General features: G+C 33.7%; 1 protein-coding gene across 1 annotated transcript; it reads left to right on the plus strand.

Annotated features, from left to right (window-relative positions):
* Positions 1 to 2,002: 2,002 nt before the first annotated feature.
* LOC114269861 (ubiquitin-conjugating enzyme E2 variant 1D) lies at positions 2,003 to 11,459 on the plus strand. Its single transcript, XM_028211216.2, has 4 exons — positions 2,003 to 2,250; positions 8,898 to 9,037; positions 10,191 to 10,316; positions 11,114 to 11,459. Exons 1-4 carry the CDS (start codon positions 2,217 to 2,219, stop codon positions 11,252 to 11,254), a joined length of 441 nt encoding a protein of 146 aa, XP_028067017.1. The 5' UTR covers positions 2,003 to 2,216; the 3' UTR covers positions 11,255 to 11,459.
* Positions 11,460 to 12,167: the final 708 nt, after the last annotated feature.

The raw sequence follows: 12,167 nt of genomic DNA on the forward strand, positions 1-12,167 counted from the left end.
ATTGAAAACTTGAATAGTCTTCCTGTATTATCTTTATTCTGCTACGCGTCGAATTGTAAATACCTTATACAAAATATATAACCAACAAAAATGTTCCAAAGAGGCCTAATAATTACTTATAGCTAAGAAAGACTACGTGCTTTACAATACTTAACGACATGCACAACAATCTTATTGAGAGTTTGGGAACTACTCTACCCAAGGACAAAGTCACAAATTTTGTTCTACAATTAAGCTTAGGCTTGTCTTCGTCTACAAAATGAATTTTGTTCTAAAGTTAAGCTTAGGCTTGTCTTCGTCTACAAAGTGAATTAAAAAACCTTGTCTGAGTCTATAGAACTTATCACATACCCTATTTCAAGAATCTTTGGGTATGTTTGGTTTGATTTTGAGAGAGTAATTTTTAAAAATTATTTTTGAGAGAGAGTTTAAATTTTTTTTTTTGATTTGTTTGGTTGTGTATTTTGAAAGTAGTTTTGAAGTTTTAGAGTTTGGAATGATTTGATATTTTGTTATAATTGAGTAGATATGTGTGAGAGAAAAAATAATTGAGAATGAGAGAATAAAGAGAATAAAGAGAAAAAAGTGATTGATTAATGTGTAAGAGAGATAAAGTAATTTTAGAAATTATTTTGAAAAAATTACAAAACAAACAAATTTTTTAAAAAAAAATTTCCAAAATCACTCGCCAAACCAAATATACCCTTTATTTTTTTAAAGTTATATGGATAAATTAATCAAATTGAACCGATGATTACAAATTGGAACCTTATACAATGAAATTTGTGCCATATATTGGGGGTGTTTGGTGGGGCTTTTTTGAGCCAGCTTATGCTTTCTGACTTTTAAAAAGTTATTTTAGACTGTTTGGTTAAACTTATTTCAAACAGCTTCTGATTCTAACAACTTATTTTAAGTCAAAAAAACTGATTCTGAGAAGCTGTTCACCCCTTGTTTCTGATTATTAGTTTTTGCTGTGGACATGTTAATTCACGGTCATACTCTTAGATTTTTTTATTTTTTATTTTTTTAAAAATAGAAAAAGATCCAAATGGACTATAAAATATTATTATTATTATTTATGAAAAATGTAGACAAATAGTGAATAATAAAAAATAAAAATTAATTGAAAAAGCTACTTCACAGCTTATTTAACAAACACTACACAGCAACTTAAATATATAATCCAACAGTTATACCAAACAAATTAACAGTTTCTGATTAAAGTCATAATTTATAATCTGTTAAGTTATAATGTATAATCTGTTTTAACAACTATACCAAACAACACCATTATTGGCCGCTCCCCTACCCTCGACCTTTGCTACTTTATAGAATCGGAAAAAATCTTAAGACGCTAGTAAAAATTTACTCCATTGATACAGTATGATTGTATTTTAATATTTTAATATTTTGATACTGGTAAAAAATTTATTCTTAAATTTACAATTAGACAAATTATAGAACTATTGTATTAAATGGGCTAAGACTATTTGAATTCATACTCAAATCTTTTATTAAATTTAAATTTGATAAAAATTTAGTGAAAACGGTATTTTAACCGTTTCATTAAATTGGTGTCAAATAAAGGGAGCCCTACTTTGATCATCAAATCAATAGAGTGTTTAATATTTCATCAAATCTCACAGGTGACCATTGATAGATAATCGAATAGATGATCGGCCGGTCAACCGGAATGACGATTGGATTGAAAAAAAATTAAAGAAAATTTACACTAAATCAGACAACTGCCCAGACATCGCCTGGTTGACCTTCTGATCGATTGATAAAAATTAAAAATTTAACGTTAAAATGCTTGGTATTATGAAAAAAAAGAGGTTAAAAATGTTCCAATAAATTATTGAATAAATTAATTTTGATATGGGAAATATTTCTCCCATTTGTTTATTTTCTCCATTTCTTACCTTTTATATTCCCCTAATGAAATAAAAGGTAATAAAAATAAATAAAAAAAAGTCCACTCACAAGTCGAATAAAATTTTAATTTTTTTTTTAAAAAAAAGCCTTCCCTTTTCCCAAACAAAGCCTTCATTTTTAACCTCAGTCTTCACCTTGCCCTCGTATTATTATTTGCCTCTTTATTCCGCTTTCCTCCTTTTGGCTTCGTCGCCTTCCCTCAGATTCTCTCTATCCCCCTCTAGCTTGATCAGATCCATCTCTAATCGATCCATCGAAAGCAAAATTGTATACTCACCATGACGCTTGGCTCCGGAGGATCGAGTGTCGTGGGTCAGTCTTCCAACCCTATACGGTTCTTCGATTTTGTTCTTTGATCTTTACACTTTTCGTCCTTTATTCAGCACTTTTGATCATGGGTTTGTTAGATTCAATCATTTTGATTCATTTTGTCTTGTGGGTATGTGTATTTGAATGATGGGTTTTACCTAGTTAACGGTTTAGTTCACAGAAAAGTACTTTTGAAATTGTCAGATGGGGCTTGTGATGAGAATTAGCTGCTTGTTGTAGTAGATGTCTTTGTTAAATTATCAATTTTAGTGCTAAATCTGATTCTCCGGCCATTTCGGTAGTTGTTTGTTGTGTTTAGGCATTTGTTTATTTTGGGTACTTGAACTTTAATTTGTTTATAAAATACTCTCTCTTTGGTTTATTTTTCCGTCACTAGTTTGCTTTTTGAGGTGTGCTATTGATGTGTAAGTAATGGGTCTGAGACATTCATTTTAAAGGTTGTTTCTTGAAGTGATTGATTTATCTTAATTTGATGAATGTTGTTTTATTGAAATAGACATGTAAATGGTGTTTTATTGATATTGTCGGTGGTTTTTTGATTTGTTTGCTTCTGTTGACACTCCTCCAGGGAGATACTTTAGTTTCCATGGCCACGTGGTTGCATTGGACTGATCAAATGCATATTCTTACTGGGTTAATTTGGATTTAAGGTCTCGTAGTGGTCAGGGAGAATGTATAATATTAATTCCTACCCATAGAAGTGTTCTACGTGTGTTGGTTGTTTAACAACTCGACTTGGGTAGTCTCCTGTTAATTGTTGGGAGTTATATTATTAAGTAGAATATCTTCTTTAGCTGAGTATGTTTTCACCTCATTTGAGTTTGTAGTTTATGAGAACTGGATTATTATGAGAACAATGGTAAATAACTCAAATAACTTGTTTCTTCCGGATGGTTGAATGGCATTGACCCAAGAAGTTATAAGGAATTATGAAAAGGCACGAACACATTCAATGTGTCCCTTTTCTTTTCAAGACTGTCACAACTTTATTTCATTTTCTATTGCTTAATGTTAATGTTTAAGTTTTGTTGGTTCCAGGTCCATCAGTAAGTTCTGGTACATTTTTGGTTGGGGGGATACTCCTTTTGTAAATTGCTTCTGTGCATTGTTTTGACCTTGCTATTTTGATATAACCCTAGAGGAATACGTACTCATGCCATACCGTTCAAGTTAATAGTGAACACCTATTGTTGTAACCAATGTTTTAAAAACCGGACCGGTGAGTGAACCGGAACAAGGATCGGGCAGACGGGTCACCGGTTCAATAGTCAGGTTGAATTGGAATTGAACCATGACGTCATAAATATATTAAAATCATATTTAAATAAAAATAAAATTTATAAAATTATAAATTAAAAACAAAACTGAAAATTTTGAATTATCTTAAATATTTCTCCTAATGCTTTTTTTTTTTTTTCACTAAAAAATATAATAATATATTTTAAAATATTATTAATTTTAATTTTGGAAGAGAAAGCCAAATAACCCTCCATATGATTTTAATTCAAATAATTTGATTGAAAGAAGAGTAAAAATTTTGGAGGGATATCCAAATATTTCAAGTCTCCCTCCAATATATTTGATTGAATCTCACATGGATTTCTCGAGTATTTTTTGAATAATTTTTTTCTTTTAAATAGGTAGAGACTTTCACAATAATTTCAAACTCTCAATAGGATTCCTTGAAGAGACCCTTGAAAAAGAGTTTCTAATCAAAATTTTCTTATATATATATATAATAAGAAAGAAAGAAAAAAAAGAAAAAAGAATTAAAAAAAAAAGTTAGAAAATATAAAAATAAATAAAAGTCCAAAATTTTTAGTTTCATCAACTCGGCCGGTTCACCTGACCCGTCTCTGGGTCATCCGGTTTGGCGGTTCAGCTGCTGGTTTTGCCAGTTCTCTCTAAATAGGTTGGTTTTGACTTGGAATGGTTTAGGTAGTATATCTAGACCAGAATCCCGACTGGTCGACGGTTCAACTAGTCAAACCGGCCGGTCCAGTTCGGATTGGTTTTTAAAACCATGGTTGTAACAACACAACTTACCGTAATTGTAGGAATTAATTTCTTTCTTGGAACTTGGAAAGTGTATCTACCTTTTGCATCGTTCTTCTTGTAACTAAATTTTGGCAAGGCCTCATCTTTCTTTCTCTCTCATAATTGGGTTCACAAATGACATTTTGGTTTGGCTTTTTGTGAAGAAAATAGAAGAAATAACATTTGCACCATTGGAGTAACATTGATACTAATGCTAAATTAGAAGCTATTAAGGTTTACAAATTTTATGTCATTTCTTATCTGGCTTTGGCTACTAAAATTTGTTGCAAAATTCCCCCTTTTTTTCCATAAACAAGGGCAACCTGTTGCACACGGCTTATGCCACTGTGGGGTTTGTAAAAGGTTACATGTATACAGCCTTACCCTTGTGTGTGGAGAGTTTGTTTCCGTATTTTTGAATTTTTGATGCCTAAGTTGCAATGGAGCAACATATTATGTGGAATATGGTTCCTTGCTAAGTTTGTCATATTATTTTTACATGACCTTGGTTTTGCTAGAACTTGGAAATGAAAGCAAATTATAGTTTAAAGATAAGAGAGTGCAAAAAATTGGAGGGTGAATGAATCCAAGTGGAGTTTGTAACATCTTACATATGCAATAGATGGTTGTGTACCTCTGTGGTAAAAATTTGCTTGATTTAGGATTAAGGGTTTTTTTTTTTTTGGATTAATCAAATTTTGTTGGAGAGATTATAGAATATTTGGGGAAAAAAGTGTAAATTACACTGACCTTTCCTATGGTTTGGCAAAAATACATTATACTCTACAATTTTGGACTAATTACATTCACCTCCCTTAAATTCAACATTACATTACGAACTAGTCCACACCACATCGTTATTTCACTGTTAATAAATTAATAGTTGTGCTTACATCATCAGCTATATTTCATTAAGGCCTCGTTTGGGAACAGACTAATTTAGTAACTTTTTGGCTATTTGGCTAAAAAGGTAGGTAAAAAAAACTTGTATGTTTGGGATGACTTTTTGGCTAATTACGAAAAGATGTGCAAAAAGTAGAGAGAAAAGAGAATCTTTGACTTTTTGGTATGGGTTGTTGGCTTTTTGGCTAATTTAGTAACTTTTTGGCTAATTGGCTAAAATAGCCTCTTGCCAAACGAGGCCTAAACATCTAAACTTCCCTCTGTTAATATTTCTTAATCAAGAAAAAATTACAATTTAATTTACAACAAATCTAAGAAGAGTGGATTCATCCAAATCAACCCACCATTGTTCTTTCACTTAGTTAATTCAAACAACACAATCAACAAAATTCACAACTTCATTCTTGGATGGTGATGTTAATATAAGACATGGAAGAGGGTTTGGGGAAATTGTGTTGAGAAGGGGAGAGGGGGTAGAGCTGCCGGTGTTGGAGGGGGAAAGAGGAGGGATAAGGGTGGCGGACATCTTTCAGATCCAAGAGGTGGTGGTGCTGCAAGTTCGGGAGAAGGAGAGGGAAAGAGAGGGAAGCATTGAGTTCCACTTGGGAAGTTGGAGATGAGCTGGAGTTGGGTAGCGATGGTGACATTGGTTTTGGGTGGCAATAGCGACACTACCATTGGGCAATGATGGTGGCACTGGCATTGGCTGGCATGGGAGATGAGAGGAGGATAGTGTGTAGAGTCGTAGGGTTATTTAAAAGTTTTCAAAACCCATAAAATTGTAATGCCATATTTAACTATTAGAGGGTAAAAGTGTCAATTCAAATAGTCCTTTAATGGCGTTAATGATTGGGGGAGGTTAGAATAATTATCTAAAAAACGTGGACTTAATAGTAATTTCTTCATACCTCAAGGGAGGTCATTGTAATTTACCCAAAAGAAAACTGTAACCTTTGAAATAAGAATATATCATGAGATATATCACAAAATATTGATATCAATTCTCATAAATTGTAGAAATTATTAAAATATGATAAAATATCATGGATCATACTGATGTATTGTGGATGTGGGCTTGAAAATATGGATATAGTGGTGAACATGTTGCTAATATTGTGAATATTTTATTCCATGCTTTCATGGAATAATTAATGGGAAAGCAAACATTGAATCCCCTTTTCTTTTTCTGTTGTAAATTTACCCAATTGGTTACTTGATAGAAATAAGAAAAAAAGTACTTTACCCAATTGGTTCTTGCGCAATTGGCGCATCATGGCAGTGCAATTGGATATCACTAGTTTTGCAGGAAAATAGTTCTTTTGTTTAGACAGATTTTAGAAAGATGAGGCATTGTGGTTCAACAATGGTTGACGCCTACCTTAGTTTGGTCTTTCATGACCAAGCACAGTACATAACACAATGTACTATATACTTGATAAACCAAACGAAACCAAACCAAGTCTTAAGTCCCATTGAATGGGGTCGAATACATAAATCCTTCTTCATGCTGCTCTATCAAAGACCATTTCATTAGTCAAATTAAATAGATTCATATCTCTATTTACTACGCTAGCCAACGTTAATTTAGGTCTACCCCGTCCCCTAACACTTTCATTTACTGTCACTTCATTGCATCTCTTCATTACTGTCTTTGTTGGTCTCCGTTGAATATGTCCAAACCAGCTTAATTTATTCTCTCTTAACTTATCTTCTATCGGTGTTACTCCTATTCATTCCCAAATACATTCATTCCTAATTCTGTCTTTTCTAGTCTTGCCACACATCCACCTTAGCATTCTCATCTCAACAACACTCATGCTATCTACATGTTGTTTCTTGGTTGCCCAACACTCCGTCCCATACAACATCGATGGTCTAATAACCGTTCTGTAAAACTTTCCTTCTAGTCTAGGGGGGCACTCGTTTAACGCACAGTACCCCAAACGCACTTCTTCACTTAAGCCACTCCATCTTAATTCTATGGACCACATCCGCATCAATCTCCCCCACCGTTGTGATAATCGACCCTAAATAGCGAAAATGTTCACTCTTAGGTAGTTTTTAGTTCTCAATCTTCACTTTTCCTCTGCTTTTATTGCAACTGTTACTAAATTTACACTCGATGTATTCTGTCGTAGTTCTGCTTATTCGAAATCTTTTAGATTCAAGTGTTTCTCTCCAAATCTCCAACTTTGTGTTAACTTATTCTCTAATCTTATCCACTAACACGATATCATCTGCAAAAAACATACACCATGGCACATCATCCTCGATATTTCTTGTCAACTCATCCATAATTAAAGCAAAAAGATAAGGACTTAAGGTAGATCCTTGGTGTATTCTATAGTAATTGGAAATTATTTGTCTCTCCAGCAAACGATCTAATAGTAGTCACCACCCCTTCATACATGTCCTTAATCACATCAATGTAATCTTTTATCACCCCTTTCTTCTTTAACACCCCCTAGATTATATCCTGAGGCACTCTATCATATGCTTTCTCAAGATCGATAAACACCATATGAATGTCTCTTTTCTTTTCTCTATACTTTTCTATTACTCTCCTCAAAAGATAGATCGCTTCCATTGTTGACCTACCAGGCATAAACCCAAATTAATTCTCTGACACCTCTGCTATATCTCGCAATCGATGTTCTATCACCCTCTCCCACACTTTCATTATATGACACATTAGCTTGATTCCTCTATAGTTGTTGTAATTCTGGACATCTCCTTTATTTTTATAGATTGACACTAAAATACTCTTCTTCCACTTATCTAGCATGTTCCTAGTCAACAAAATCTTTCTAAACAACCTAGTCAACCAAGCAACCCCCTTCTTACCCAAACACTTCCAAGCTTCAATAAGGATATCATCGGGTTCTAAGTGTTATTTAATTTCATCTTCTTAAATGCAATCTCCACTTTAAAGTTTCTAATCCTGCGATAGAACCTACAGTCTTGATTTTCCTTATTACTGGCTATTTCCTCTGCTATTAACATATCTCCATGTTCCTCATTTAGCAGTTTCTCAAAATAGTTCTTTCACCTCCCCTTAATCTCTTCATCCTTCACCAATACTTTAGAATCCTCACTGTTGATGCACTTAACTTGATTAAAATCTCTTGTTTTCCTCTCTCTTATCTTTAGCAAGTTTGTATATCCTCTTCTCTCCCTCCTTACTATCTAGTCTAGTGTATAGATCATCATAAGCTTTCGATTTAGCCTCTCTCACTACTTTCTTGATCTCTTTTTTAGCCAATCTATAGCTCTTCAGGTTTTTCTTAGTTCTATCATTTTGTCACTTTATAAAGCACTCTTTTTTTGCCTTAATTACAGCTTGAACCTCTTCCCTTCACCACCAAGTTTCCCTAGAGTTGGGTCCCTTCACTATATACTTGATGACTTCAATTATATATGGACTCAACCTATGGCTGGTTCATATACTGCTGAAGGGTATGGGCTCAACCTCTTGCGTTGTGCTAGAATGATCTTAGTTGCTCAAAGGGGAAGCGGAGCACGTAGAAGAGTCTAAGGTTAAGAGCATCTAGGAGAATGTTTATGTATTTTATATATGAACATATTGAAAGAAATAGTTTTTTGTTGAGTTGTAATGAATATGTTAAATATCTTAGTATATTACCACTTAAACCATTTGACAAGCATAGTAAATTTATGTTTCTTTGCAGTCCCTCGAAATTTCAGATTGCTTGAGGAACTTGAACGTGGAGAAAAGGGTATTGGAGATGGTACTGTGAGTTATGGAATGGATGATGGAGATGACATCTACATGCGTTCGTGGACAGGCACCATTATTGGTCCTCATAATGTAAGTAACTTTTTAAAGTTCATCACTTATTCTTCCGGATCTGTCTTCTTTTATGAAGATATAAGTATGTTTGTGTACTATCTTTGTCCAATCTTCCGTTTCTTCATCTAAACCCCTACTTGCTGATCCTTAAGGTCGTGTTTGGTTAAATTTTTAAATCAACTTTTGCAATGAAAAATTTCGAAAACTATGTTTGATTTACAATTTTTTTAAATTGTTTTCTATCTCATCTGTCCTCTCCTTTTTTTTTTTACACATCAATCAATCACTTCTACTCTCTCCTCTCTCCTCTCATATTCTACACATCAATCAATTAATTTTTCTCACATCCATCTATTCAACTACAAAACTACAAATCATCCCAAAATTACAACCAAACAAGTTTTGAAATTTTGCAAACTTTTTTCAAAATCAATTCTCAAAATTAAACCAAACAGAGCCTTAGTTTTCCTATTTTTCGTCCTTTGATTGCGAGTCTTTTTGCATCAAAAAAAAAGTTGCCTCTTGTTTGATTACTATTTAAAAACATCAGCATCAAGAGATTAAAAAAAATTTCAACAGTCCCCCTTCTCAATCCCAAAATCATATAGATGTGTATATATATATATATGTATCTAGAGAGAGAGAGAGGGAGAGAGAGAGAGAGTTGTAGGGTTTAAATTCTGATGTGGATGCATATTAATATGGGTTGGCAAAAATTCATTTTGATTGGTGATAATAATTCATAGCCAAGTTGGCATCTGGTTTTATTTGCAAAGTTTTAGATGCTGAAAAGGTTTATTACGAGTGGAGTATGATTGAAATAACATAGAATGGATAAGAAAAGCTGGTTTGCTAATAATCTAGAATGTGTTGCTTTCAATAATTGCGAGTCATTTACTGTTACATGTTTCCCCATATGGCTTCTGAACCTTGTTTGATGTTTATATGTAGTCCAATTTTGAAATTTTCTTCTTAATTATTTCAATGGAACTGAGAAGCACTTTCAATATTCCTTATCAAAATTTTGAAGAATAATGTGTTTTTACTGAGATGTAGTGGAAGACCATAACTGAAAGGGCATTGTTGAATTATGTGCTTGTTTATTTATATTTTTGTATTCATCTATACATATATTTTAGAAGTGGAGTAATTTTTTCCTTTACTGTTTCAGTCTGTACATGAAGGTCGGATTTATCAGCTGAAGCTTTTCTGTGATAAAGATTACCCAGAGAAGCCACCAAGTGTTCGTTTCCATTCTCGGATCAACATGACTTGTGTCAGCCATGAAACTGGAGTGGTATGAGTGTAATCATTTTACATTTAAGTTGATGTTATGGCACTCCGTTGATTAGGTCAATTTAATGTAGGGCCCATAGATTTAATGTGGTCTGTTGTGTGCTATTATCTCATCCTTTTTAGGCATCAATATATATGACGTTATTGGTGGAATTAATCTCAGTCTAGTCGTCTCCATCCTGGCACCATGGTGAATAGCATGAATAGCATTGGTTTCCATGTTATGAATAGCATTGGTTATAATACTATCAGACTGATATTGGTTATTGCTATTTCTATCATCAATGTTCTTTTATTCTTTTTTTCTGTTCTTTATGCTTATGATGTGATGCCTATTGGGCTTTATTCTGTGTCATTCTAATTCCTAGAATATAATTATTGTTACGTGCTACAGAAATTCTCCTAGCCTATATCTATTTCATTGAAAACATGGTGGTTTCTAAGCTGTAAGGGTCGGAATTTGTCTTGATGCAAGTCTGGCAAAATTATATTGTAGGTTTAGAAATTGAGAATGCTGAATGCTGAAGCTTTTGTTTGTTATGTGCTATATATTATAGTTGCCCAGGCTTTTCTTCCTATTTTGATTTTGGATTAAAGAATTGGACATGGTACTAGGATTAATTGTTTAGTGTAAATGTTGAGACTACAAATACATGGGAAACATTGAAATCCAGAGGAACTCCACTTGAGGTTATGTTATATTTCCTAATTTTTTTTTTTAAATAATAAATGTATTGACGATTGCAGTTTAGGCCTTTAAAATGGCTGACAATATTTGATGTCACATGATTGGTACAGGTGGAACCAAAGAAGTTTGGGATTCTGGCAAATTGGCAGCGAGAGTACACCATGGAAGATATACTGACGCAGCTGAAAAAGGAGATGGCGGCTCCGCATAATCGGAAGCTAGTCCAGCCTCCTGAAGGTACCTATTTCTAGTTGTGACGATTATTATAGATTTCGTGGAATATGTTGCATAGACTATGCAATATAGAGTTTGTAATGCTGTGTCAGTCCTGTCCGAGTTAAAAGTATCGTGGGAATGCCGTGAAAAAGCATGCTTCTATCACCTCTCAATGTATTCTGGATCTTTGAACTGTGTTGCAGGGATTCTGTTCAATTTAAAGGATTTATTGTGTGCCAATATTGAATATATGCCCTAATTAGTGTTGCAGTTCATGTCTTCCTTGGTAAAATTGTAAATATGTGGAAAGAAACCAGAGCCATTGGGATGCTTGGGCCTTCATGAAAAGTGAATTTGCGGATTTTATTTTTTGTCTAAATTATGAATTAGAGTGGAATTCGCCACCCTACTTAAAGAGGGTTTAGGTTACTGTAAAATCGAAGGATTCCACATACCTAGGGCTATGTTTTTGCAGGAATGAATTGCCTTGGCAATTTGAAAACCCGGAACAAGCTAACCTTTCCTACAGATAAGAACACCTCCATTGTGCAACTCAGATTGCAGTAGGGGGCTCAAGTCATATTCAAATGTATGAATTTGGTCGATGCTGCAAGTTACAGTTTCCAACTTTTCTCTTTTTTCAAAAGAATTTTTAACAGACAATTACACTTGAATTTTTAACCTTCAAAGGGGTCTATGCCAAGTTGTTATTTATTTATGCCTTTTTGATACATACAAGAACATCATATGCCTACTATTTAAGGGAGGGGGAAGGATGGAATTTGCAACCTTGATGAAACCTGTTCCAAGGCTGGACCAATGGGATAATTGGGTTGCTCCTATGTCAAGTTGTAATTAGATACTTCTTTTGATAAATGGAAGGGTTAATTACATTTTAGGGTTGCACTTCTCTCATCACATGTCCCGTTTCAATTGTCTAAATATAAA

This window comes from Camellia sinensis, chromosome 3 (assembly GCF_055761805.1).
Source record: "Camellia sinensis isolate YWXY chromosome 3, ASM5576180v1, whole genome shotgun sequence".
NCBI lineage: Eukaryota > Viridiplantae > Streptophyta > Magnoliopsida > Ericales > Theaceae > Camellia > Camellia sinensis.

Coding starts and splice junctions, on each gene's coding strand:
- LOC114269861 (XM_028211216.2), top strand. CDS start 2,217: ATGACGCTTGGCTCCGGAGGATCGAGTGTCGTGG. Junction 9,038..10,190: donor CCATTATTGGTCCTCATAAT/GTAAGTAACTTT, acceptor TTACTGTTTCAG/TCTGTACATGAAGGTCGGAT. Junction 10,317..11,113: donor TCAGCCATGAAACTGGAGTG/GTATGAGTGTAA, acceptor TGATTGGTACAG/GTGGAACCAAAGAAGTTTGG.